General features: G+C 51.9%; 2 protein-coding genes across 2 annotated transcripts; both read left to right on the forward strand.

Annotated features, from left to right (window-relative positions):
- The first annotated feature begins 259 nt into the window (after positions 1–259).
- ESPL1 (extra spindle pole bodies like 1, separase) lies at positions 260–23,934 on the forward strand. Its single transcript, XM_019803815.2, has 31 exons — positions 260–418; positions 1,434–1,526; positions 1,693–2,751; positions 3,039–3,143; positions 3,309–3,429; positions 6,610–6,746; positions 7,640–7,833; positions 8,146–8,385; positions 8,605–8,749; positions 8,852–8,990; positions 9,193–9,332; positions 11,596–11,730; positions 13,327–13,446; positions 13,953–14,124; positions 14,501–14,629; positions 14,761–14,917; positions 15,439–15,548; positions 16,719–17,707; positions 18,122–18,458; positions 18,652–18,813; positions 19,441–19,654; positions 19,755–19,945; positions 20,695–20,822; positions 20,939–21,061; positions 21,776–21,931; positions 22,043–22,213; positions 22,339–22,443; positions 22,609–22,724; positions 22,891–22,974; positions 23,141–23,305; positions 23,574–23,934. Exons 2-31 carry the CDS (start codon positions 1,446–1,448, stop codon positions 23,773–23,775), a joined length of 6,327 nt encoding a protein of 2,108 aa, XP_019659374.2. The 5' UTR covers positions 260–418; positions 1,434–1,445; the 3' UTR covers positions 23,776–23,934.
- A 764-nt stretch (positions 23,935–24,698) lies between these two features.
- PFDN5 (prefoldin subunit 5) lies at positions 24,699–27,917 on the forward strand. The gene is made up of 6 exons (XM_011229922.3): positions 24,699–24,847; positions 25,054–25,156; positions 25,451–25,482; positions 26,439–26,513; positions 26,630–26,735; positions 27,713–27,917. The coding sequence occupies exons 1-6, from the start codon at positions 24,776–24,778 to the stop codon at positions 27,787–27,789; spliced, it is 465 nt and encodes a 154-aa protein (XP_011228224.1). The 5' UTR covers positions 24,699–24,775; the 3' UTR covers positions 27,790–27,917.
- Positions 27,918–27,949: the final 32 nt, after the last annotated feature.

Consider the following 27,949-nt stretch of genomic DNA (forward strand, 5'->3'; position numbering starts at 1 on the left):
ACTTTCTGAACTCTGAAGATAAAGAAGAGAAGAGGGCAGAGGACTGGCCCTCCCGATAGCTACTAAGCGACGGATAGGTGAGGATCTCTGCCTTGGCCAGAAAAAGTGGGGCAACCCGCGCCCCCCAGAGGCCTTAACGCCCACAGCAGCACGACTCCGCCCCCATCGTCACGTGACTGTGCAGCGCAGCGGATAAACTACAACTCCCACAGCGCCGCGCGGCACGCCGGCGTTACAAAGCTCTCGCTGATTGGTCATTGGGGATATTTGAAAGGGGGGGGCTGGCGCGGAAAACGAAGGTTGCATCTTGGATTCTTGCGGAGTTCTCACTCTGGCGAGTAAGACCTAGATCTGGGAAGGAGGCGACCTCTGAGGCAAAAAGGCCCGGAGGGACTCGTGAGCGTGTGTTCGTGCCAAGGTGAGGTGGGGTCCCCGGCGCTGACTTGAGGGAGAGGCGGAGGTGGCTCTGCGAGGGAAGGTTGGGAGACGTCAGGACGTCTTGGTGGGCGCGGAACTCGGTGGAGGCCTCGGGTGTGGGGCGTTGGGGTAGTGGGATGGATAGTGAGACCTGGGATCAACCTGGAGGAAGGAAAAGCGGAAGCGTCGGTTTATAACTGGAGCCCGCTGTCCTTGCATAGTGTTTTTCCCCCCGATAGGATTTCTTTCCTTCTTACTTTTTTCTTTCTTTCTTTCTTTCTTTCTTTCTTTTCTTTCTTTCTTTCTTTCTTTCTTTCTTTCTTTCTTTCTTTCTTTCTTTTTTTTTTTTTTAAGTAACCTCTACACCCATGGTGGGACTCGAAGTCAGGACCCCCGAGATAAAGAATCATACGTTCCACCAACTGAGCAGCCAGGCGCCCTTGCCGATAGGATTTCTTTTTTTTTCTTTTCTTTTTTTTTTTAAGATTTTATTTATTTATTTGACAGAGAGAGAAACAGCCAGCCAGAGAGGGAACACAAGCAGGGGGAGTGGGAGAGGAAAAAGCAGGCTCCCGGCTTCTCCGCTGGGAGACTCCCAGGACTCTGGGATCACGCCCTGAGCCGAAGGCAGATGCTTAACCACTGAGCCACCCAGGCGCCCCTGCCCATAGGATTTCTTTTCTTTTCTTTTCTTTTCTTTTTTAAGATTTTATTTATTTATATGACAGAGATAGAGACAGCCAGCGAGAGAGGGAACACAAGCAGGGGGAGTGGGAGAGGAAGAAGCAGGCTCATAGCAGAAGAGCCTGATGTGGGGCTCGATCCCATAACGCCGGGATCACGCCCTGAGCCGAAGGCAGACGCTTAACCGCTGTGCCACCCAGGCGCCCCTGTCCATAGGATTTCTGATGGGATTCTTTGGCCCCTTTCTTCCGCAGTCTTCAGGCCCTTCTGGCCTCCATTTAGCTCTATTTCGAATCTTCTCCGCCTTCTCTAATCCTTCTCCTCTTCCCCAGCCCTCCAACGCCATGAGGAGCTTCAAAGGAATCAACTTTGGGACTTTACTAAGCAACCCGAAGGAGGCTGAAGAATTGCTGCCTGACTTGAAGGTAGGGGGGCTGTCTAGTTCTGGATGCACCTGGCTTCTCAGGATGAGCTGTTTTGTTTTGGTCTTATTTAAGGGACAGGTTAATAGAAGATCCTCTCCTGAGCAACCCCATTTCTAGTTCTCTTTCCCTACCTTGGTAGTTCAATCACATCTTCCTCTCCTCTTAGGAGTTCCTGTCCAAGCTTCCGGCTGGTTCACCCAGCTGCCGATCTGATGCTGAGAGGAGACAAGCTTGTGATGCCATATTGAGGGCTTGCAACCAGCAGCTGATGGCCAAGCTGGCTTGCCCTAAGCACCTGGGGAGCCTGCTGGACCTGGCAGAGCTGGCTTGCAATGGCTACTTGGTGTTCACCCCCCAGCGCTCACCGCTCTACCTGGAACGAATTCTCTTCATCTTTCTGCGGAACATTGCCACACAGGGAATCCCAGAGGCCACGCTCCGATTTGCTCAGCCCCTCCATGCCTGTTTGGTGCAGTGCTCCCGCCAAGCTGCTCCCCAGGACTATGAGGCTGTGGCTCGCGGCAGCTTTTCTCTGCTTTGGAAGGTGGCAGAAGCCCTGGAGGAGAGGCGAGCTGCACTCTCGGCTCGGCTGAAGGCCTTGAGCTTTCTAGTGCTCTTGGAGGATGAAAGTACCCCTTGTGAGGTTCCCCACTTTGCTTCTCCAACAGCCTGTCGCGTGGTAGCTGCCCATCAGCTATTCGATGCCACTGGGCATGGTCTGAATGAAGCAGATGCTGATTTCCTAGGTGATCTGCTCTCCAGTCATGTGATCAGAGCCTTGGTGGATGAAGGAGGGGGTTCTCCTGGTCCTCTTTCTCCCCAGAGGGCCCTGTGTCTCTTGGAACTCACCCTGGAACACTGCCGTCGCCTCTGCTGGAGTTGCCACCATGCCAAGGCCACCAGGGTAGTGGAGAAGGCCCATGATTACCTAAGAAACACCAATCTGGCCCCCAGCCTCCAGTTATGCCGCCTTGGGGTTGAACTGCTACAGACTGGGGAGGGAGGACCTCAAGCACTGGCCAAGCTTTTGATCAAAGCATCAGCTATCCTGAACAACAGTGTGGAGGCACCATCACCCCCGCTGCGGGCATTGTGTGACAGCTGCCAGTTCTTCCTCTCAGGCTTGGAGCGAGGCATCAAGCGGCGCTATGGACCTGATGCTGTTCTGGGCCTCTTTGCTTTTCTTGGCGGGTACTTCTCTCTCCTCCGGCTGCTGCAGGATGGTGTGAGTTAAAGACCTAGAGATAGGGTGGGAATGTGGTTCTGTAGACTGTCAGGCTAAGGTCTTTGGTAAGATCTGAAAGCCCTGGCCCCTGCCTTGGTAAGCCACTCTCTGGATTATGCATAGCCCACCCGCCAGCAGCCTAGTCTACCCTGAGAGGGCAATGGCCCCTCCTAATGTCCTGCTTCCTACTCCCTGTGCTGAGGCCGCTCTCCAGGTGTCTGGGCCAGTCTTCAGCTTGGGGCTCATGCTTTATCTCTGCCCCTTAAACCAAGCCCTTTCTTCCTCAGGTGTGTGGGGACTCCTCCAAGCAGCAGCAGTCTTTAGTTCAGATGCACTTTCAGGGACTTCATCTCTACACTCTGGTGGTATATGACTTTGCACAAAACTGTCAGGTACAATCTGGGAATCAAAACACCTGGACAGATCCTGGGGTCTGGGTTTGCTCAACTGCCTGGCAGAGCTTTGGGATGGCTTTGGCTTTGGGCTCAGGGTGGGGTAGATGTCGCCTTGGACCTATTATGTCTCCTCTCACCCTCAAGCCCTTGTTGTCCTTTCAGGTAGCTGATGTGGCTGACCTGGCTCAGCTAGTGGAAAGTTGCAAATCTACTGTGGTCTGGATGCTGGAGGCCTTACAGAGCCTGTCAGGCCAAGAACTGACTGATTATCTGGGCATGACTGGTTAGTACCCTGGGGCCCAGAGGCAGGGGGGACGGTCATCACTCACTAGGCAGACAAATAGCACTTGCTGGGTGGTTCTGATTACCATGGGGGCTCCTTATGGCTTAAGGAGGAGTGAAAAAACTGTTTGTAAGTCCAAGTGACGCTATGTTTAGCAGCAGTAGAGAAGTAATGAGGCTAACTTATAATAGAAGATACAAGTTTTTCCCCATTGACTTTGAAATATGATTTGGTGTTTCTTTCATGAAAAGGTTTATACCTGATATGCAACTTTATGTTCTTTCTATATGTTTAAATTTTATTTTATTTTTATTCATTTATTTATTTTTATTTATTTTTTATTTATTTATTTATTTTTTTTAAAGATTTTCTTTTTATTTATTTGACAGAGATAGAGACAGCCAGTGAGAGAGGGAACACAAGCAGGGGGAGTGGGAGAGGAAGAAGCAGGCTCATAGCAGGGGAGCCTGATGTGGGCCTCGATCCCATAACACTGGGATCACGCCCTGAGCTGAAGGCAGACGCTTAACCACTGTGCCACCCAGGCGCCCCATCATTTATTTATTTTTAAAGATTTTATTTATTAGAGAGAGAGGGAGAGAGGGAGAGCACAAGCAGGGGGAGCAGCAGAGGGAGAGGGAAAAGCAGGCTCTCTGCTGATCAGGGAACCCAATGTGGGGCTTGATCCCCGGACCCTGGGATCTTGACCTGAGCCGAAGGCAGATGTCTAACTGACTGAGCCACCCAGGTGCCCCTGGATTTAAATTTTAAAGAACATTTGTAACTTAATTTTTTTTTTAAGAACCATGTAAAAATGCTTTAAAAATCAAATTGCACAGGGTGTTATACGCAACTAATGAATCATTGAACATCAAAAAAAATTTTTTTTTTAAAAATCAAATTGCACAAAAGGGGGGCGCCTGGGTGGCCCAGTTGTTAAGCGTCTGCCTTCGGCTCAGGGCATGATCCTGGAGTCCTGGGATTGAACCCCACATCAGGCTCCTCCACTGGGAGCTTGCTTCTTCCTCTCCCACTCCCCCTGCTTGTGTTCCCTCTCTCACTGGCTGTCTCTCTCTCTGTCAAATAAATGAATAAAATCTTAAAAAAAAAATTGTACAAAAGGGCATGTAGTTGAAAGTCCCTCTCCCACTCCTAATCGTGGTTACCAAGTTACCCTCTGCAGAGGCAACTAATATCAGTTTTTTAGGTATGGTTCTGGAGATGTACCATGTATATATAAACCAGTTTGCATATGTACTACGCCCCACCCTTTTAATTGAAATGTACAGACAGAAAAGTACTAAGATCATATGTATGGTTTGATGAATTTTTTACAAAGTGAGCATACTTTGTAACCAACATCTAGGTCAAGTAAGAGCATGACTTAGATCCTGGGAAATCCGTCCCTCTGCCCCCCTTTTTGTGACCACCCCCCAACAGCATAGGTTAGTTTTGTCTGTTTTTTGTATTTTTTAAAAATATTTTATTTATTTATTTGAGAGAGAGAGTGAGCGAGAGAGAGCACAAGCAGAGGAAGAAGCAGACTTCCCTCTGAGCAGGGAGCCTGATGTGGGACTCCATCCCAGGACCCCAGGATCACGACCCTGAGCTGAAGGCTGATGTTTAACCGACTGAGCCACCCAGGCGCCCCTATTTTTGTATTTTATAATAAGTTTCCCCCTCATTTTACAAAAAGCATGCCCGTTAGTTTAACTTATACAAACCTAAGGAGCTCAGTCACTGGAAGGCTTTGGAGAACTTTTCGTATTCATATATTCAGTGGTTGAACCTACACAATGAGATGAAAATATGATCGGGAGTCACAAAAATTACTAGCATGAAAATTCTTCCCAGAATATTACAGGCTGAATTTTTTCCCAACCATCTGCTTTGATAGCTAAGAACCTGTATAAACTCGAATTTAGGAAAATTTTATTCATTCCACAAACATCTGTTGAGTACCTACTGTGCACTAACCACTGTCCTGAGTACTTGGGTGTGTTAGTAAACAAAACAAAGACCCCTGCCCTCACGGAGCCACATTCCAGTTGGGGGAGAATGATAATAAGCAATAGGATAGTTGAATTATCAATATGTTAGAAAGTGATAAGAAGTATGGGGGGAAAGGAATAGTAGAGCAGGATAAGAAAGGGAATTAGGGGGGCGCCTGGGTGGCTCAGTCGTTGAGCGTCTGCCTTTGGCTCAGGGCATGATCCTGGATCCCTGGGATCGAGCCACACATCAGGCTTCTCCGCTATGAGCCTGCTTCTTCCTCTCCCACTCCTCCTGCTTGTGTTCCCTCTCTCGCTGGCTGTCTTTTTCTCTGTCAAATAAATAAATAAAATCTTAAAAAAAAAGGGGGGGGAATTAGGAGTTCAAGGTGGGTGAGGGGCAAGTTACCATTTAAAATAGGGTGGTCACGGGGCAGTGGGTTAAGTATCCAACTCTTGGTTTTGGCTCAGGTCCTGATCTCAGGGTCATGAGATTGAGCCCCACGTCAGGCTCTGAAATCAGTGCAGACTCCGCTTAAGATTCTCTCCTCCCTCTGCCCTTCCTGCTCATGCTCTTTCTCTCTCTCTCTCCCTCTAATAAATAAATCTTAAAAAAAGTCAAATAGGGTGGTCAGGATAGGCCTCATTGAGACGGTGACATGAGCACCGTCTTGGAGGATGTGATGAAGTTGGCCATGTAGACACCTGGAAAGGACATCCCTGGCAGAAGTAGCCTATGGCAAAGCCCTACGGCAGGGACTGGTCTGGTGTGTGCGAGGAATAGCAAGGAGGCTACTAATATGGCTTCTGTGGGATGAGGGAAGGAGAAAGAAGTAAGGGACAGGCCAGAGTATTTCCCCCAAAATGCTGCCCTCTGGAGCAAGATGAAGACAAAAATTGGTATGTGAGGTGAGATGGGCCCTGTGTGGGGATGGGGACTTCGCTCGTGTAAAACAAAGCCCTGAGGGGCTGGCTGGTGTGGGTTTGCCTTACTGGAACGGACCTCATGGGCCAACTTGGAGCAGGAAGGGGAGAGAGCTGCCCTTCTCTCATCCCGTAGCGATAGGGGCTCGTGACTGATCTGGAAGCTGCTGAGCCAACCACAGGCTGAGCTTCTCTCTACGCCTCTCCAACAGGAGAGGCAGTGGGAATATTCTGCAGGCAACTGTTCTCTCTCTCTCACCTGCAGCCTCTTACACCAGCAACTTGGCCTACGGCTTCTATAGTCACCAGCTGTACGCCGAGGCCTGCGCCATCTCCGAGCCCCTCTGTCAGCACCTGGGCATGGCGAAGCCGGGCACGCACCCTAAGGTGCCTCCTGAGAAGGTACGAGGCAGGAAGGGAGGGTATGTTGGTGGCCTGAGCAGCATGAAAGAGCCTGGCCAGGGCCCTGCCTCGTAGTGGGGTGTTAGGAGCCACGTGTTGGCACCAGTACTTGGGGCAGTGTTTCCCACACCTCACTTGTACTGTTATTTTTTTATTGTCTGTCTTTTTATATTTAGCCATGTCTCAAGCTGGTGGTTCTCAACCTGGTTGCAGATTAGAATCACCTGAAAATCTCTGGGGCTAGACCCCAGGCATCTGGATATTTTCCAAGTTCCCCTAGGAGGTCCTTTAAGTAGCCAGAGTGAGAACCACCACCAGGATACCCGTGAAATGATGGGGTGGCTGGATTGGCAGGCACGATGGGTGGTAGAGGGCCTTGGCTGATGAGCCTCTCAAGGATTTAAGGGAAGGCATTTGGGGTTTCTCTGGCATCACTGTGGTGAATGAACAGAGTGCGGGGACAACACCAGGCCCCCGCCCTGCTCTGGCAGCCTAGGCCGGAAGGGTGGGTGTCTGACGAAAGCAGCTTCCTGAGGGATGGGGAGACGTGGATGGGTACAAGAAGTCCAGGATTAATCTGGAAGTGACTGGCTGGGAGGGAGGGAGAAAAGTCAACGGTGGCCTGGCGTTTCTGACTGAGAAGAAGGCGCTGACTTGCTGGGAGCAGACTTACAGGAGGGGGAGCAGGTCTTCAGGGCTGTATGTGGGTGGGGTGGGGTGAAGCTTCAGGTCGGGGGCCTGGGGTATTCAGCGCTCAGGGGTCTTCTGCCTCGGGGCAGGGGTCAGGGGCTGGAGGCCCATGTGGTGCGTGTCCCCGCGCGGGCACGTACCCACCCATTGTTACAGACTCCCTGGTTCCTCTCTGCAGTCGGCTGTTTGCTTTCTCTGGTCAGTTGCACAGGTGCTTCCGGCTACGTGGAGAGAGTTTGAAGAAACTGGGTAAACAGGCCCAGGGCTGCAAGATGGTGAGTTTGTGGCTGGCAGCCCTGCAGCCCTGTGGCCCCCAACACATGGCTGAGCCAGTCACCTTCTGGGTTCGGGTCAAGATGGACGCAGCCAAAGCAGGAGACAAGGAGCTACAGCTGAGGTGAGTGGCTGGGGAGAGGGACAACCATGTTTGCTCCCTGGCTAGGTCTGGCTTTTGGTACTCACGGTCTCGGTCATCCTTCCGTCTGAGGAAGGCACTGAATCCTCCATTCGCTGTTATTCGTCAGTACCTACTACAGGCCAGCCGCTGTGCTCCGTACTAGGGGATCAGTGGCGCCAGGCGATGCTCTTGCTTTCATCCCTGGAAACTTAGCAGGCTCTCAGCAAGGCAAGGCTGGGCCTCCTTGGCATGGGACGGAGGCTCCCTGCTGCACGGGCTCCCTGACCTGGTGCTGGGCCCGCCTTCTCTCAGGACTCTGCGAGACAGCCTGAGCGGCTGGGACCCGGAGACCCTGGTCTTCCTGCTGAGGGAGGAGCTGCAGGCCTATAAGGCCGTGCGAGCGGACACGGGGCAGGAGCGGTTCAACATCATCTGTGACCTGCTGGAACTGAGCCCTGAGGAGACACCGGCTGGGGCCTGGGCTCGAGCCACCCACCTGGTGGAACTGGCTCAGGTGCTCTGCTACCACGACTTTGCCCAGCAGACCAACTGGTGAGGAGGAACAGCCGGGGTGCACTCTTGCTTCTTGCCCTAGCTGCTCTGACCTCTTCAGAGGCCGTTTCCCTTTCCATGTCCCTGAGCACGTGCTGTAGTTCGCGGCCGCAGGTGCTCATTCCGAGGGTGGGGCCAGCTGTCCTGCAGAAGGCCCTTCCCCGGACGCTGTGGCAGGTACCCGTCGTGGGCCCAGCTTCAGCGCCTGTCTCCCTGCAGCTCGGCCCTGGATGCTGTCCAGGAGGCCCTGCAGCTTCTGGAGTGCGTGCAGCCCGAGCCCCGGGCCCGGGCGCAGCTTCTGGATGACCAGGCCCAGGCCCTGCTGTGGCTCTTCATCTGCACGCTGGAGGCCAGGGTGCAGGAGGTGCGTGGGCCGTGCTCCAGCAGGGCGCAGGGCGGGGGTCCTTTCCCCAGGCTCGGAGCGAGCCAGGGCCAGCCCGGTGTTTATCCTGGTCTCCCCCTGCAGGGTATCGAGCGGGATCGGAGAGCCCAGGCCCCTAATAACCTGGAGGAGTTTGAAGTCAATGACCTGAACTATGAAGATAAAGTGCAGGAAGATCGCTTCCTATACAGTAACATCGCTTTCAACCTCGCGGCAGACGCTGGTGAGGGCTGTGAATGCAGGGTGCTGGCATAGGGTCCCCTCTGCGGCTTCCTGCGAGCAGAATGGGGACCCCGGGTATGGGAGAGGTGGGCCTGCAGGGTGGGAGGTGGGCAGAGAGGGCAGAGGCTGTTCTGAAGAAGGCTGCGTTCTCTCCAGATAGCCCACGCTGAGAGAATGGCTGGTCCCTTTCTTCTGACTTCTAGCTCAGTCCAAATGCCTGGACCAAGCCCTGGCCCTTTGGAAGGAGGTGCTTACAAAGATGCAGGCGCCCGCCGTCCGGTGTCTCCAGCAGACAGTGGCCTCTCTGCAGACCCTCGCAGCCCTCTATCAGCTGGCGGCAAAGGTAATGGGGCAGGGTGCTAACACAACCCAGAAGCCCAGCTCCTTCCCCTTCTTTGGCCGGTGAATCTGCTGAGAAGCCATGTAACCCGGTGTGGGCTCTACCACCAGCTTCCCTAAGTTGAAATCCAAGCTCCATCCTTTATTAGTAACTCGCCTTGGCAAGTGACTTAACTTCCTAAGCCCAGTTTCCTTATCTCTAAAATGAGGACAATAATAGTACTACGGCCTGGTGTCGTCAGCGTTCCGTGAGATAACATGTGTTGTGCCTAAGCGGAATGCTCAAGTGTCAGCAGTAACTATTATGAATTCTTGGATCGTCGGAGACCTGAAGACTCAAAAACTTACAGAGATACCTAGACGCCCAGTTTTCACTTTTACGTGCAATGTCAGGCCGTCTCCCAGACTCCCTGCAGCTCCTCTGAAAAGGAACATTGCCCATGAAGGACCTTTGTTACTGTGGCCATTAGGTCATATTTCTAGCATGAGGACTGGGGGAAAGGTGCCTCACTCAGCCCTGGACCCGAGTCTTGGCTCTACCGCATACCTGTAATGTGAACTTAGACGAGCAGGTGAACCCGTGTCAGTCGTAGTCTCTTAGGCTGTAGTCATCCATAAAATTGAGGGTAGAGTCACCATGAAGATCAAATGAGTTGATGCACATGAACCTCTTTTTTTTTTTTTGACAATTTGATTTTTTTTTTTAAGATTTTTATTTATTTGACAGAGATAGAGACAGCCAGCGAGAGAGGGAACACAAGCAGGGGGAGTGGGAGAGGAAGAAGCAGGCTCCCAGTGGAGGAGCCCGATGTGGGGCTCGATCCCAGAACGCCGGGATCACGCCCTGAGCCAAAGGCAGACGCTTAACCACTGTGCCACCCAGGCGCCCCGACAGTTTGATATTTTTATTATGACTTTACTTTTGAAGTTTCGTTTCAGGTTTTTTTTTTTTCAAGTTTATTTATTTATTTTTGTAACCAGTATACCCAACATGGGGCTCAAACTCATGACCCCAAGACCAAGAGTCCCAGGTTCTTTGGACTGAGCCAGCCAGACGCTGCTTCAAATTTTAACTTTTTTTTTTTTAAGATTTTATTTATTTATCTGACAGAGATAGAGACAGCCAGCGAGAGAGGGAACACAAGCAGGGGGAGTGGGAGAGGAAGAAGCAGGCTCATAGTGGAGGAGCCTGATGTGGGGCTCGATCCCGTAACGCCGGGATCACGCCCTGAGCTGAAGGCAGATGCTTAACCGCTGTGCTACCCAGGCGCCCCCAAATTTTAATTTTTAAAATTTAAATTCAGTTAATTAACATATAGTGTATTACTAGTTTCAGAGGTAGAGTTTGGTGATTCATCAGTTGTATATAACACCCAGTGCTCATTACATCACGTTTCTATCACTCGGTTACCCCATCCCCCCACCCTCATGCCCCACCCCTCCAGCAACCCTCAGTTTGTTTCCTATAGTTAAGAATCTCTTATGGTTTGTCTCCGTCTCTGGTTTTGTCTGATCAAATATTTTTTAAATGAAGTATAATCAACATACAATACTGTATTATCTTCAGGTGCACGACGTAGCGATTTGGCAGTTCCGCACATTACTCGGTGCTTATCACGATGAGTGTAGTCACCATACAAGTTATATTAGTGACTATATTCCCTATGCCATACTTTTTTTTTTTTTTAAAGATTTTATTTATTTATTAGAGAGAGAGAAACAGCCAGTGAGAGAGGGAACACAAGCAGGGGGAGTGGGAGAGGAAGAAGCAGGCTCCCAGCGGAGCAGGGAGCTTGATGCGGGGCTTGATCCCAGGACCCTGGGATCACGCCCTGAGCTGAAGGCAGATGCTTAACGACTGAGCCACCCAGGAGCCCCCCAATGCCATACTTTTCATCCCCATGACTTATCTATTCTAAAACTGGAAGTTTGTACCTCTTGATCCCCTTTACCAACTTGCCCAACACCGCCCCCCCACCACCATGTAAACCTCTCAGCACAGTGCCTGGCCCATAGTAAGCGACCAGTAAATCCCAGCTGTTGATGCTGACTGGCACCTAAGCTTTCAAACAGGTGGGTAGATGGCGGTCGGCTCCCTCGCTGCTCACATCTCAGGCTCCTTGAGGGTGGCTGACAGCCGCTCTGTCTGTAGCCACACTCCATCTAGGCTCCGAGGTCAGACCGAGGTCTCCAAGGGCTGGGAAACTGAGGGTAGAAATGGAGGTTTGAGCAGGAGCTGGGTAAACTTCCTGCTCCTGGTTGACCAGCCCCTGCAGGCTCTGGAGGTCCACCTGCTCGTGCGGATCGTCTCCCAGAGATTGGAGGACCACGCGAAGGCAGCCGGCTCCTCCTGCCACGCCGCGCAGCTGCTCCTGACGCTCGGCTGTCCCAGCTATGCCCAGGTGAGCACCCAGCCGGCCAGGCCTGGACCTGCGGGGGGCACCCAGCCTAGTGACGCATCTTTTCTCTAAGAAGATAAGATACCAAAGGGGCATCTTCCCTGCCTTCGACCGCCACATCCTGCTGGAGGATCGTAAAGTGTGGAGTGGTTGGGAGGCAGCTGTGGGAAGAGGAAGCGTCTTTCTTTCTCACCGAAAAACCATTGTTCGCTAAGTCTTACAGATCCTGTCCCAGGAATAGGCCGCTAATCCTGTATTTCCCCACCATTTGCCCTGTTGCCGTTTCTCTGCTCGCTTAGGACTGTGCTGACACGGCCTAGCTGGTCTCCCTGCCCCCAGCTTCTCCCTTCTGCACTTTGTCTTCTAACCACCGCTAACATGATCTTTTTAGATCTGGTCTTGTCTTTCTTTCTGCTGATGGGATTTCATTGGTTTCTCCATTACCTGAAGGATGCCGTCTAGACTATTTGCTTGGTATCGCACACCTTCTATATTCTGGCTCACTTTTCCTTGCCACTCCCCCCTTATGGAACTTATGTCCATCCACACGAGTTACTTTATAGACCTGTATGTGCCTCCTCTCTTTGGTTGTGTTAGCCCCTACACCCTAAATGCACATCCCCACCCTCCTTTTTTAATTCAGCCGACTTCTTTCTTTTCAAGGCCTAGCTCAATTGCCCTGTCCTTCATGAAGTATTTTATCCGTCCTCTTCTTAAGGGCAGACTCCCCTACTCTCCCTGGCACCCCATACCACTAAGGGCACAGTGTCTTGATTACGAAGGCATGTCTGCATCCCTACTGCACTGCAAGCTATTGGTTGGAAAGTCCTACTTACTTCTTTTCTTTTCTTTTTTTTTTTTTTTTTAAAGATTTTATTTATTTATTTGACAGAGAGAGACAGCCAGCTAGAGGGGGAACACAAGCAGGGGGAGTGGGAGAGGAAGAAGCAGGCTCATAGCGGAAGACTGATGTGGGGCTCGATCCCAGAACGCTGGGATCACGCCCTGAGCCGAAGGCAGACGCTTAATGACTGCACCACCCAAGCGCCCCTTCTTTTCTTTTTTTTTTTTTAATATTTTATTTTTTCTAACTTTTTATTTTTTGTGGGGGGAGGGGCAGAGGGAGAGAGAGAGAATCTTAAGCAGGCTCCACACCCAGTGCAGAACCCTATGCGGGGCTTGATCTCAAGACCCTAAGATCATCCTGAGCTGAAATCGAGAGTAGGACACTTAACCAACTGGGCCACCCAGGGGCCCCTTTAATATTTAATTTTTAAGTAATCTCTTGTGGGTCTTGAACTCACAACCCCCAGAATAAGAGTCATACGTGCCACCGACTGAGCCAGCCAGGTGCCCCAAGTCTTGCTTGCTGCTTATTCACCTGTGTCTTTCTAGCGTAGCGGTTAACCAAAAGACTAAAACTGGACGTTTTAGTGAGTGAATGAATAACTCTTATGTAGATTATAATATTTGAAATAATTTCGTATTCAGGTGTATGTTTTCTGCATCTCACTTGCAAGTGCTTTAATCCACTTTAATCTGAAAAGTCCGGCTGCCTCTCCTTACCAGCACGCTCACACCCCATGATTGTTACCTTAGCTACACCTGGAAGAGGCAGACTCGAGCCTGAAGCTTCTGGATCACACCACTGACACGTACCTGCTCCTTTCCCTGACCTGTGACCTACTTCGAAGTCAACTCTACTGTGTTCACCAGAAGGTATTTCTCACTTTCTTAATCCCCGAAGTTCCTAGGTATCGGAAGGATTTTAGGACTTTTCGGGATATTTGTCTGGCTTCTTAGATTTCCCTGGAGCTAGGAAGAATATTCCTGACCTTGAGAAGCAGTGCTGTGTCCCAGCCTTGCCCTCTCCAATGAAATGTCACCAGCACTCCTCTAGCAGAGGCACCGTCCTTCCCATCCTTTCCCAGTCTCCTCAGTCACACTGTCTAGTCCTGTGACAAGAAACTGGGATGACAATGATCTTGGAAAGTCATTGGAGCCCTAGAGTGGAAATCAAATAGGTTCAGAAGATTGGAGTTTTCTCACAAACCAGTTGTGTGACTTGGCTGAGTCATATGCCCTGTCAGGCCATAGTTTTCTCCACAGCTTTTACCATTCTCAAAGGTCGGGGCTGGGCCACATGATCTCCAGGGGTGTTTTAAGTTCCGAATCGCTGATCTGCCTTCACTCACTGCTCTCCTCCGGCCTTCCCCGTCTCCCAGGTGACTGAGGGTGCCTCTCTGTTGCTGTCAGTGCTTCGGGACCCTGCCCTCCAGAGGCCATCCAAGGCCTGGTATTTGCTGCGTGTCCAGGCCCTGCAGCTGGTGGCATTCTACCTTAGTCTCTCATCAGACAGCCTCTCAGCCTCCCTGAGAGAGCAGCTCTGTGCCCAAGGTGAAACAATAGGGTGGATGATGCCCCTTCGTGGTCAGATTGTGTGGTTTGTCCCCTCTCGGCTTGTCCCCTCTGCTGTTCCAGTTGTGTGGACTAGCCTCCCTAGAGGCTGCCCAGAGTAGGCCTGGCGTAGCATATGGGTTTCTGTTTGCCTGCTCCCTAACTGACCGCTTAGTACCTGGCTAGAATGCTATTCTGACAAGGATTCTGAGGCCCCTGTGTCAGAGGCAAAGAGTGCTGTGAGTCCCTCTGTCTGCCTTGGGCACGGAAGGAGTGGTGGTAGCATGCCTGGCATTTGCTACGTTAGTAGGTGAAGGTGGTGGCAGTGTGGCTGCATCATCTCCATTCTTGCCCCCCCACTGCCACCGCCACACAGGCTGGCAGACGCCTGAGATCGCCCTCATCGACTCCCATAAGCTGCTCCGGAGCATTATTCTCCTGCTCATGGGCAGCGATGTGCTCTCGATTCAGAAGTCAGCTGTGGAGACACCATTTCTGGACTTCGGTGAGTCTGAGGAAGAGAGCAAGGCGCTGTGGGCGGGAACAGGCTAGATGGCGGGGCTGCCAGTGTTGCCTCCAGAGGATCCAGGCTGCGACGGACTGATGATGGTCTTGTCTCTCTCTCCTTTGCTACAGGTGAAAATCTGGTACAAAAATGGCAGGTTCTGACAGAGGTGCTGAGCTGCTCGGAGAAGCTGGTGTCCCACCTGGGCCGTCTGGGCAGTGTGAGCGAAGCCAAGGCCTTTTGCTTGGAGGCCCTGAAACTCACGACAAAGCTGCAGATGCCACGCCAGTGAGTACGGGCGGGAGGAGGCCGAGTCCACAACCCGGGTGCCCGCACGCTGGTTTCCAGATTCTTCCACAGGTTAACATGTTCTGTTTGGACGGGTTGGGAGAATACGTACTGTGGTTAATAAGTGGGACATGCCGAGTTAACCAAGGTTAGACATTTTTATCTCCTACAGGACTTCTCGTGTCCTTCAATATGCTCGTACGCATTGTAACTCTCCTAAAGGGAGATCAAGTGTACCGTGTTTCTCTAAATCCCTTTGCCCACAAAATCCACTGATTGATTGATTGATTGATTGATTGAGGAATGCCATTTGGGAAATCCTGTCCTCATGCACAAGGATGACTTGGGATGAGAAAGCAGTGTAGAGGGTTTTTCCCGGGGAGCCTTGAAGTCGGCTGGAGGCAGTAAAGGCCTTTCAGAGGCTAGGAGACTGCCATGGCTCTGCCTGCGAGAGGGGCCAAAAGACAGACTTCAGGAAAACAAAGGCTTACGCATTGGTTGTCTTCTCCTCTCCCTACAAGGTGCGCCCTGTTCCTGGTGCTGAAGGCGGAGCTGGAGCTGGCTCGCAACGACATCGACCTCTGTCAGTCAGACCTGCAGCAGGTTCTGTTCTTGCTCGAGTCTTGCACAGGTGAGCACTGTGCCCCCCGCACCCACAGGTGGTGGCAGGAGGGCCCCACACACTGCAGCACACCTTTGTGTGTAGAAATGTGGTGTCCTTCGACATCAGTCGGACCCCTGTTCCCCAGGCAGAGCCCCTTCTACTCCGGTCAGACCCCTGGTCTCCCTCCTTCAGATGGCTTGTCCGTGACTAACCCTGCGTGGCGCTAGTTTTCAGCACTAACACGTTTTAGCTATTTACACTTAATGTATTTTTTAAATTTTTTAATTTTTTTNTCGACATCAGTCGGACCCCTGTTCCCCAGGCAGAGCCCCTTCTACTCCGGTCAGACCCCTGGTCTCCCTCCTTCAGATGGCTTGTCCGTGACTAACCCTGCGTGGCGCTAGTTTTCAGCGCGAACACGTTTTAGCTATTTACACTTAATGTATTTTTTAAATTTTCTAATTTTTTACTTTTAAATAGGCTCCACACCCAGCGTGGGGCTCAGACTCACGACCCCGAGATCAAGGGTCACAGGCTCCACCGACTGAGCCAGCCAGGCGCTGCTGCCTATTTAAATTTAATTTAAATAAAATTTAAAATTCATTTCCCCAGTCACTTGCCACATTTCATGTGCTCAATAGCCACAAGTGGGCTAGTGGCTACTGTCGGAGAGCACAAATGTAGTGTCCTCAGGAGGGCTTAAGTTAATAATACAATAGTTTATTTATGGTACATTTTTTTTTATCAACCACTTTTACCTCTGGTATTTCATTGAACCCACGCAAAACCCTGGAAAAGTCAGGGGGACACATAGATTTTTTTTTTTTTTCATTTGTAAAATGAGTAAGTTGAGAAATTCAGTGTTTGGGATCAGGATCATGGGCCTAGTCGGTGCAGGAGCTAGGATTGAGACGTGGGCCTCCTGGTGCCGGCCTGCGATCCTCAGCCACGCAGCCGTCTCAGCTGCAGGTATGGGGGCTTTGTGGGTTGTGTTAATCCATTGTGGAATGGGAAGAAAACATTAGGGATTTTACTGGAAAAATCATAAGCCATGTTACTATTTAGTATGTTCATACAGTAGTACGCACAAGTAGTGAGCAAGTAACACCCGTGTGAGGGGGCTGGGCCCCGGGCTGGCTCAGGAAACACTCAGTAGCACCTCTTCCAGTTTTGAAATTCTGGTTCCACTCTCCCCAGAGTTTGGTGGACCAGCCCAGGACCTGGACTCTGTGAAGAAGGTCCACCTGCAGAAGGGCAAGCAGCAGGCCCAGGTCCGTCGTCCTCCGGAGCTTCCAGAAGAGGAGCCCTTCCTAAGAGGCCCTGCTCTGGAGCTGGTAGCCACTGTGGCCAAGGAGCCTGGCCCTGTAACACCTTCTACTAACTCTTCCCCTGTCCTGAAAATGAAGCCCCAGCCCAGCCCCGGCTTCCTGACACACCTGCCCACGTGTGACTGCCTGCTCTGTGCCAGCCCTGTCCTCTCCGCGGTCTGTCTGCGTTGGGCATTGGTCACAGCGGGGGTGAGGCTGGCCACGGGCCATGAGGCCCAGGGTCTGGATCTGCTGCAGGTCGTGCTGAAGGGTTGCCCTGCAGCCACTGAGCGCCTCACCCGAGCTCTGCAAACTTCCCTGAGTCACAGAGCACCCCCCTCCCCTGCCCCGAGCCTCCTGGATGAGATCTTGGCTCAGGCCTACACACAGCTGGCCCTGGAGGGGCTGAGCCGGCCATCAAACAAGAGCCTGGGGAAGGTCCTGGAGTCAGGGCTGAAGTTTGTGGCAGCGAGGGTCCCCCACCTGGAGCCCTGGCGAGCCAGCCTGCTCTTGATCCGGGCCCTTGTGAAGCTGGCTGGCCTCAACTGCTGCACTGGCCAACTTTTTGCAAGCTCCTGGGGCTGGCAGCCACCCCCCGTAAAACCATCCCCAGGCTCAGAGCCCTCTAAGCCTCGGAGCCAAAAACATTCTGGAAGAGGACGTCCGCGGGCGGCCTCTTCTACCCCGTCCCTCCATAATACCTCTCTGAAAGGTCTGGAAGGTGGAGGACTGCCCTGTACACCTAAGCCCCCAGGCCAGGCCAGACAAGCAGGCCCTCGTGTCCCCTTCACTGTGTTCGAGGAAGTCCTCTCTACAAAGAGCAAGCCTGAGGTTCCCAAGGCCCCGAGGGTACAACAGAGGGTCCAGACGCGCCTCAAGGTGAGGTGGGACTGTGGCTAGGTGGTGGTGGTGTCCGGTGGGGTGGTTCTGGAGAATTCTGCAGAGTCTCTGTGGAATAGCTTCCCAGGGCCTGCTTTAATATTATCGGTAGGATCCCTACATCTTCCACAGAAAGAGAGTTCCTACCTTTGTTTCAGATAGAAGGTGCTTTCCTTAACTCTATGGTTCCTTTCCCTGTTCATCCTTCCTCCTTATCTTTTGTTCCTTCCTTCTCTCCCTCCTTCCACACCCAAGATGCCCTGCCCTTGATTGAGTGTGGACGGTGTCTGGTGGAGAGGTTCCTTTCTAAATCTTCCCAAGGCCTCTGTGATTGTGCCTCCGCAGTGCCACCTGCTGGCAGATGTCTTGTCACTGAAGGCCCTCCGGGCCCTTCTCCCCTTCCACCCATCCCAGGTGAGTTTCAGTGACGACAGTGACTTGGAAGACCCTGTCTCAGTTGAGGCACAGCTTGCAGAGGAGCCCAAGAGACGGGGCACTGCTTCCCGGGGCCGGGGCCGGGCCAGGAAGGGCTCAGGCTTGAAGACTGTTTCGGTGGCAGCCCCGGATAGTGCCCCCGGGCGACCTGGCCTTGGTGGCAGGAGCCGGAGGGCCAAGAAGGTGACATCAGGACATTGTGAGGAGCTGGGCTCTGAGATCATGAGGACCATCCCTGAGGAGGAAATGACTGACGACCAGATGGAAATGAGCTTTGAGATCCTCAGGAGCTCTGACGGGGAAGACCCCACCTCCGGTAGGATGGTAGTGGTGGGAGGGAGAAGGTGCATACATTTTTAGGGGGCTGCCTGGGGCCAAAGCACAGGAACTAACTGGTGCCACGGACAGCATAGGCATAAAGCTCTTTTCCTGCTCCGGGTCTAGATCCTGGAAAGAACAAAGGGAAGGGCAGGAGGAGGGCACTACAAAAAGTCATGTTCTCTCCCCAGGTGGGAAAGCACCAGCTCCAGGACCTGATACGGCCCTAGGAGAATGTGAGGTCTTGAGGCGTGATTCCAGCAAAGAGGAACTGCCTATCCCGTGCCCAGACAAGGAGAGAGACAAGGATCCCGGTCCTCGGCTCCGACCCCCCTCAGCCCCTGCAGCTGTCGGTGAATATGTTGACCACTGGGGTCTGGTCACTCGGAGAGGGCGACGCTTTAGATCTGTCTCTTCTTTCTGAATGAAGATTTTATTTATTTTATTTATTTGAGCGAGGGAGAGCGAGAGAGCACGAGCAGTGGGGAGAGACAGAGGTAAACGGAGAAGCAGACTCCCTGCTGAGCAGAGAGCCTGACATGCGGCCCGATTCCAGGACCCTGAGATCTTGACCTGAGCCAAACCAGACTCCCAACCGGCTGAACCCCCCAGGCACCTAGCCCCTAGGGCTCTTGATCTGATGCCTTTCTAGTTTGTCCGTGGTTCTGTCTTTGGATCCCCATCTAGATCCGGTCAGCTTTGAGCCTGGGTTTGAGCACTCTCTCCATTAGCTGTGTACAAGTCACTCAGCCTCTCTGAGCTTCTGTTTACTTATCCGTAAAAGGGAGTTTGGGAGGATGAAGTGAGTTGATGGAAGTTGCGTAGCATCCCACTTGGCACATTGCACTTCATAAATGATAGCTTTTATTTTCCAGGTGGGAGAGGAGGTAGGGCCTTGGAAACCTGGAACTTTCGTGGAAAGTTCTACCAGCGAGGAAGTACGGGACTCACCTATAGCAAGCATCTTCACCTTTCTCTAGGTCTGTCTACCCTGAATTCCATCTGTGACTTACTGACCACTGCTCTCCGTGGGGTTAGTCACTGCCCTCCTAGTGGGCTCTATGCTCAACTCTGCCGCTTCCTGGCTTTGTGCTTGGGCCACCGGGATCCCTACGCCACCGCCTGCCTCGTCACCGAGTCTGTGTCCATCACCTGTCGCCACCAGCTGCTCACCCACCTCCACAGGCAGCTCAGGTGAGTTGCCACAGTCCCCGAGGCCCGAGCTGGGGCAGACCGGAGGGAGGGTCCAGATTTTGAAGGAGGGAGAACTCACCCCTACTCGCGTTGTCTGCAGCAAGGCCCAGAGGCACCGGGGATCAGTCGACATGGCGGACCAGCTGCAGAGGCTGAGCCTGGAGGAGAGGCCTGGAGATGCCCCCCTGGCTCGCATCCAGCACCTCTTTTCCTTCGGGGCTTCAGGATCTGGTCAATTCCCTGAGCCTGAGAAGGAGAGTTTCCGGGAGCGCCTGGCTCTGCTCCCCAGCGGTACGGTAGCAGGCTGCCACCGGCTCTTCTGTCCTGGTTTGCAGCTGCTTACTAGCAGTTCGGTGGACGACTTTAAGGCATTAGTTAACGTAGATTCGTGACCTCTATGGAAGGACATGTCATACTTTTTCATTGATGAGTCATTTTGTGACTCTCACCAAAGAGAACTTCCCTAAATCTGAAGGTCTTTGTTATTTTCTTTTTTTAAACGATTTTTTTTTATTTGAGAGTGAGAGTCAGAGCGACAGAGAGCATGAGTGAGTTAGGGGTGGGAGAAGCGGCTCCCTGCTGAGCAGGGAGCCTGATGTGGGGCTTGACCCCAGGACCCTGGGATCATGACCTGAGCCGAAGGCAGACGCTTAACCAACTGAGCCACCCGCGCCCCCCCCCCTTTTTTAATTTAAACCTCAACTTGGAGTTACTAGCAGGTTCAGTGTCTTTCTTGAGGGGTAAGTTCAGGAGTCCGGAGGCTCCGTATGCTAACATGAGACCCGTTAACAGATGATTTGAGTGCCTCCCTCTCTGTTTAGGGATTTCTGTTTCCATGAGGGACACAAAGAAGTACGAGATGTGGTCTCTGTCCACAGGGGCTGTTAGGGCAAGGGAGAGCACCTTGAACTCTAGTGACAAGGGGAGATTTCTTGGAGTTGTTGGAGTTGTCTTGAGTGGTAGATGGGAATTGAGTGCAGAAGACAGAAGGGAATTCCTTGTAAGAGCTGAAATGATCCTGGACATGCTCTGTGTGTCAGGGGTGACCGTTTGTGTGTTGGCTCTGGCCACGCTCCAGCCTGGAACTGTGGGCGACACCCTCCTGCTGACCCGGCTGGAAAAAGACAATCCCCCAGTCACTGTGCAGATCCCCACTGCCCAGAACAAGGTAGGTTTCCCGGGCCAACAAGCAAAGTTGGGCTGGGGTTGGCATTCTGTGGCTGGGGGATGGCGAGATGGTGATCACATGGACCAGCAGAAAGCTTACAGTCCCATCTCCCAAAGCTTCCTCTGAGTTCAGCCCTGAAAGAGTTTGACGCCATCCAGAAGGAGCAGAAAGAGAACAGCAGCTGTACTGACAAGCGAGAGTGGTGGACAGGGCGGCTAGAACTGGACCAAAGGATGGAGGTGTGTGCCCCGAGGGTGGGGTGGGGTCAGGCCTGCCCTGGGAGTGACCCAGGAATTATCAGTGTCTTCTCTCTCAGGGGTCCCAGGCCAGTGCTGAGTTACCTCAAGTCCTTTCTGGAAGCATAGGCCTAAATTTAAAAAATGAGGTCACCTGGTAAAGACTTTAAACAAGAGCCAAAGACCTGAAGGTGTTATGGCAACAGAATGTTTACAGATACACACGAGAAAAGGGATTTAAGCCCAAGTATTGGCTTCCCGGGTTTAGCTTTTATCGCCTGCCTATTTGTATTTGTCAAAACATAGTGATATGTCATAAATCATCTTATCTGTACTCCCTCAGTCTCAGCAAATGAAAAATGTTTCTAGCTTCTTGCCTTTTTTTTTTTTTTAGAGAGGGAGAGAGAGAGAGAGGAGGGAGAAGGGGGAGGGGCAGAGGGAGAGGGAGAGAGCATCTTAAGCAGGCTCCACGCCCAGTGCGGAGCCAGACACAGGGCTCCATCTCACAACCCTGAGATCATGACCTGAGCTGAGTCAGATGCTTAACTGACTGAGCCACCCAGGTGCCCCTCTAGCTTCTTGCCTCTTCAACTGGCAGGAAGATATGTAAGACAACTACACACGTTGGAAAACCCATTTCCTCGTCTCCAAAATGCTGGTGCCTGTGGGACAAGAAACTCACCTCCTCTCTGACTGCAGGTTCTATTCCTCATTCAGGTTCTCATCACTTCCCTAGAGAAGCATGTGTTGGGCTGCTGGAGGGGACTGTTGCTGCCATCCAGCGAGGACCCTGGCCCTGCCCAGGAGGCCTCCCGCCTACAAAAGTTGCTGCAGGAATGTGGCTGGAAATACCCCGACCCAACTCTGCTGAAAGTGAGTTGAGAAATCAGGGAAAGGGAAAGCAGCCAGACTTAATTCTTTCCCACCGGCCGCTGTGAGTGGGGATGGGAGCTCCGGCACTCACGGACCGCCGTTCCCTTGCAGAGCATGCTCAGTGGCGCCAGTACCCTCACTCCTCAGGACGTTCAGACCCTGGCCTATGGGCTGTGCCCAGCGCGGCCAGAACGAGCCCAAGAGCTTCTGAGTGAGGCAGTAGGACGTCTGCGGGGTCAGGCGGTCCCAAGCAAGAAGCACCTTGTCTTAGTGCTAGACAAGGTAAAGAGCTGGGGGCTAGAGGGGCAGTGTCTGGTGGGCAGTGGGCACCAACTCACTCCCGTGCCCCTTCCGATGCTTGTGGATGCCTGGCTAGGAATAGTAATCCCCGTGTGCTTTTTGTCCAGGACCTGCAAAAGCTTCCGTGGGAGAGCATGCCCAGCCTCCGGGCACTGCCTGTCACTCGGCTGCCCTCCGTCCATTTCCTGCTCAGCTACTCCGTCATCAAAGAGGTGGGGTTCAGGGGGTGGGGAATGACTGGTGATTGAGGGGAATCTGGGAAGACAGGACAGGGTCTCGGGGACCGATGGCTCGTTCGTGGAAAGGGGTTTGGAGTTTGTGGAAGCTCAGGCCCTCTGGCCAGACTAGGGTCCTGATCTCCAGTGTTTTCTCCTCAGTCTGGGGCCTCGTCAGTGCTAAGCCACGGGGTGGATCCACGCAATACCTTCTATGTCCTGAACCCTCACAATAACCTGGCAAGCACAGAGGAGCAATTTCGAGCCCATTTTAGCAGGTCAGTGGGATAAGATTAAGAAAGGGGGTGAAGGGAGGGGAGAGACCACATAGAGGGGCTCATGTCTTTCCTACAGAATCAAATGGTGCAGCCCACCTTCTGCCTAGTAGTCCCTCTGCCATCTTTGCCAGCTGACCACAATTCTTCCTCCTCCTTTCCCCTGCAGTGAAGCTGGCTGGAAAGGGGTGGTTGGGGAAGTGCCAAGCCCAGAACAAGTGCAGGCGGCCTTGACGGAGCATGACTTATATATGTGAGTGCTTAAGGCAGGGAGGTGGGGAGAGGGGCAGGCCCGGAGGAGGGCATCACCACAGTCTGCGGTGGGCCTTTAAAGCCACTGGCTGACTCAGGATGCCCCTGGAAACATGGCAGAGGCAGGTACCTCTAGGTCTGACTCCTCTCCCGTCCCTCTGCCTTAGCTATGCAGGGCACGGGGCTGGTGCCCGCTTCCTGGATGGACAGGCTGTCCTCCGACTGAGCTGCCGGGCAGTGGCCCTGCTGTTTGGCTGCAGCAGTGCAGCCCTGGCTGTGCACGGGAAGCTGGAGGGGGCTGGCATCGTGCTCAAGTATATCATGGCAGGCTGGTGAGTCCTGAGGGCCCATCCTAGGTCCCACCCAGGTTCTTTCCCTGGCCTGAACCCTAAATCCTCTTTTGTGCCCCACCTTCCTCCTGTTCTAGTTCCCTGGCATGCCTGGGCCTTTAACCCTTTGGCATCTTCTGCCCTGCTCCTGGAACTATGGACACTTCCCATTGGCTCACTCCTCTTTCCTCACCCACTACCACCAGTCATGTCTGTCTCTGTATTTTGTTTTAGAGCTCTCACTTTGTAGTTCTTCCTTCTCTCTTCCCAGTCCCCTGTTTCTGGGTAACCTCTGGGATGTGACTGACCGTGACATCGATCGCTACACGGAAGCTCTGCTGCAGGGCTGGCTTGGAGCGGGCCCAGGAGCCCCCCTTCTCTACTATGTCAGCCAGGCCCGCCAGGCTCCCCGACTCAAGTATCTTATTGGGGCTGCACCTGTGGCGTATGGCTTGCCTGTCTGCCTGCGATGACCCCTTGGAGCTGTCCTAGGGCCGATGGAAGCCACGTGACTGCTACCTCCTGTGAGATTCAACCCTTAGGATAAATATTTTAAGTGATTTTTCCCAGTGTTTTATATGAAATCTTTCCCTTTGATTTAACCTTAATATAATAAAGATGTGGTACTTAAACCTGTTTGGTGTTGTTCATCTGAGAACATTTGAAGACAAAATTATTGCCCCCTCCGGCTATGTGGTACTCTAAAGAGGTGAGAACAGCTTGCAGAATTCAAGCGCTCTCACTCTCACTCTCTCTCTCTCTCTCTCTCTCTGACAAAATCTAAAACAAACAAACAAAAACCACTGTTCTCTCCCCACATATGCCTGTTACACTCGTCAGGGCTGTGAACTTTTGCAGATTCTTTGGGATTCTGCTGTTTATGTATGCTTTTTCTCTCCCCAGCCAGATTGCTCAGTTCCTCGGAAGCACATTATCTCACACTCTTGTGTATCCCTCACATCTAACACATGGTAAAACATCGTTTGGATTAATAAACCTTGTTGCTGTACTTGTTGGTTGATAACGTGACTCCTTATCGTTCTCTCCACCACCAGACTTTTCCGCCGTGTGAGCCCTAAGCACCGCATTGCTACTGCCCCGCGAATTTCCCGGGCTTCTTTCTTGCCTGTGGTTCATTGCTACGCCACCTACACGGAGTAGCATACGTTACTTTGCAATGTTGCGGTTATGAATGGGTATTTTTAAGATTTTTAAGCTCCCTGAGGGTAGGAGTCCTGTTTGCTCCAACTTTACTGTGGTAGGCGTGGGAGGTTTTGTGAAAACAACGCTCCGCTTTCGCCAAACCAAGGCGAGTCTCCCAAAGCCTCCAGCCCTTCCTTCCCTTCCCGGTCGTAAGATCATAGAGACGCCCGGCGCAGCGAGGCCTCCTGGCGCAACCATCGAGATGCGCAGAGGGCGGCTAGAGCGCTGCTCGTCGAGCCGGCTTCCGCTCCGTTAGTCCTCCTTCCCAACATGGCGCAGTCAGTTAACATCACCGAGCTGAACCTGCCGCAGCTCGAAATGCTCAAGAATCAGCTGGACCAGGTGGGGACCGGCGGCAGAGACACCCCATTCCCGCCTCACATGCCTCCTGCTCACGCGTCCTCGCTCGCCCCCCCACTCCTCCCCTCTTTGGGAGGCTTCCCTTCCCCTGCGAAACCCTCACCCCATCCCAGGACCGGCCCCCTCTCCGGCAGTGCCTCCCTCTCTCTCCATCCCCCCACACTGACCCTGTTTCCCGTCCTCTGTAGGAAGTGGAGTTCCTGTCCACGTCCATTGCCCAGCTAAAGGTGGTACAGACCAAGTATGTGGAAGCCAAGGACTGTCTGAACGTGCTGAACAAGAACAACGAGGGTATGGGGTAGGCGCGTGAAGGCAACCTGGGGGATGTGGTGAGCCGGCTACTCTCGTCCCGCCTTCTAACCCAGTTGTCCTTACCTGAGATGAGAAAGCAATCCTTTACGTATTGTATACCGCTACGTGAGCCCTTTGATGTTGCTTAACTCGAGTTGAAATGTACAGGACATTCCTCTGCTGTTGTCCCTGTTTCTGTTCTGTTCTTACGATCTCTCGTACTATCTCTGCCATATTGGAACTCCCTTTAACGTCTTAACCTTCCCCAGATGTTTGTCTTAATTGCTTTCACAGGGAAAGAATTACTCGTCCCACTGACGAGTTCTGTATCCTTTCCACAGAAACTGCTACCTATTTTCTCCTTTTCTCTCTCACTCCTCTCCCGAGGGGGGTTAAAAAAAAAAAAAAGAAGGATGGGATTAGTTTTGATTACCGCAGTGTCCCCATGATTCGGAGAACACATTATATTCTCTTTTTACCTCTTCTAACCTGGGGCCAACATCCGGCTAATGCCTTGTGACACCAAGGCATATGTAGAATTGAGGTGTGATTATTTCCCTTTGCTGTTTGAGAATATCCTCTAATATGAAGACAGAACAGGTTGGTTTAGACTTTTACTAATAACTTAGAAGACATAAACGATGGAAGAATAGCAGGATATAGAAACAAGGGGGTTGGCTCTGTTTATGAATTTTCAGTTTTGGCTTAACTGTGGCTCTTATTTCTAAACCGTTGTTACCAAGAAACCTGGATTGTGGCTACCCATTCAGTGTTTTACTTGAATGAGTAAGTTAGGGCAATAGGGCATCTATAAGCTGTAGTCTTAGAACTGAGAGGCCGAAAAAGAAATACAGCAGTAGTGTAGTAGGGGCTGGCTAAATGGTGGGCATTAAACCCATCAGGAATTAGCTAGTGATTTCATGATTGGGGCTATTGATAGAAAGTGAAGCCGGCTTTTCACTTTTACTACTCTACAACAGTAGGAAGATATCATTGTATCTGGTCCTTCTCGGGGGGGGGGGGGAGGGGGAAAAACTAAACTGCTTGGAGGATGGGATATGGGATCAGGGCGAGAGAATATTCCAGCATTTGCCATTTTCTCCATAAGGAACCAACTTCTCTGTCCCTTCCCATTTAGAGTGTATAGGTAAAGTTCTAAGGACTCCAGATTTTTCAGTCCTTGTGGCTTGTAGCTTTTTAGAAAAGAAGGCCAAGCAGGCTAGCTGACAGGGAATCATGACACTCCTGCTGGGCTAGATTTCCCTTAATCCTTGCTTCTCAGATGTATGTCCCTGGGAAGCTACATGGTGTGGAACATGTACTCATCGATGTGGGAACAGGCTACTATGTAGAAAAGGTGAGTGGAAGTAACCATGTGGATGCCCCTCTGAGCAGGGAAAGGAAGTTTAGGGGAAGACCTAGAGTGCAGCATAGAGTCTCCTCTTATCCCTTCATTTACCTGTGACCTTGCAGACGGCTGAGGATGCCAAGGACTTTTTCAAGAGGAAGATAGACTTCCTTACCAAGCAGATGGAGAAAATCCAGCCAGCTCTGCAGGAGAAGCATGCCATGAAACAGGGTAAGGCTGTCCTGGGGCACCTCTTCACCCTTTCTACCTCCATGATAAAGAGCGTGGATTCCAGCATGAACTGGGCGTATCCCCTTTGCTGGATTAAAACCATGTCTTTCTCTTTGGTGTCTAGATGTATTCTCTAGATTTTGTGCATTACATACCCATTATTTGTAGATTGTTGGGTGGGGTGCTTGAGAAATTTACAGGAAGGAAATTATCTTTGTTCTTGGGGTGTTCTGTTTAATGGGGATGGAATGGAGGAGATGATACGTGTAAATGAACACACAGGAAAGAAATGCAGCCTTACTAAGTACGAGCCTTTGCAACCCTGGCTACACATGAGAAAAACCCAGGAAGTTTAAAAAGGAAGCCTGAGTCCAGTCCAAACCAATTAAATTAACCTGGGGGTGAGGGTGGGGGTGGGGGAGTTCCAGGGGGTCAGTGTTTTTTTAAAAATTCCCCAGGTAATTCTGTTACACAGGATTGAAAAATCATGGTTCTAAAGTCGAGAATCATAGCTACAGTTATGTTTGACTCATTTAATACTGTATTTTGTTCATTTTTATGTCTCAGTGGTTATCAGATTTACTGACCTATTGTAGACTCTAAATTTGTGTGTGCATGTGAACGTGTCCCACAGTGGATCAGTGTTTAAAGTTTTGTTTTTTAATTGAGAAAGAGAGTGGGTGAGCAGGGTGGGGGGAGGGGCAGAGAGAGAGGGAGAGAATATCTCAAGCAGACTCCATGCTGAGCGCTGAGCCCAAGGTGGTTCCATCTCAAGACCCTGGGATCACCATCTGAGCTGAAACCAAGAGCCTCACGCTTGACCGACTACCACACCCAGGCGCCCCTCACTGTGTTAAAAGTTTTATTAACTCCCCGTGGTTGTCTACCTGTCTTTAAGTGTTTTTCTCATATCTTCTGAACTCTGGGTTCTCCCCTCAAGCTCCAGACCAGGATCTGATTCTTCTTTTTCCCCACAGCTGTCATGGAGATGATGAGCCAGAAGATTCAGCAGCTCACAGCCCTGGGCGCAACTCAGGCTACTGCCAAGGCCTGAGCTTGTTTCAGAAATGGGGCAGAGGGACCCTGCTTCAGGAGCTTGGGACTTTGTGGGCGTGGCTTCCTGGGGGCCAGGGAGAGAAAGGTCTTGTGTTTAATGCTAATAAATGTGCCAGCCCGGCAGAATGTTGGTCTTTTCTTGCATTAAGCAAAGGACT

The sequence above is a fragment of the Ailuropoda melanoleuca genome, chromosome 16 (genome assembly GCF_002007445.2).
Source record: "Ailuropoda melanoleuca isolate Jingjing chromosome 16, ASM200744v2, whole genome shotgun sequence".
NCBI lineage: Eukaryota > Metazoa > Chordata > Mammalia > Carnivora > Ursidae > Ailuropoda > Ailuropoda melanoleuca.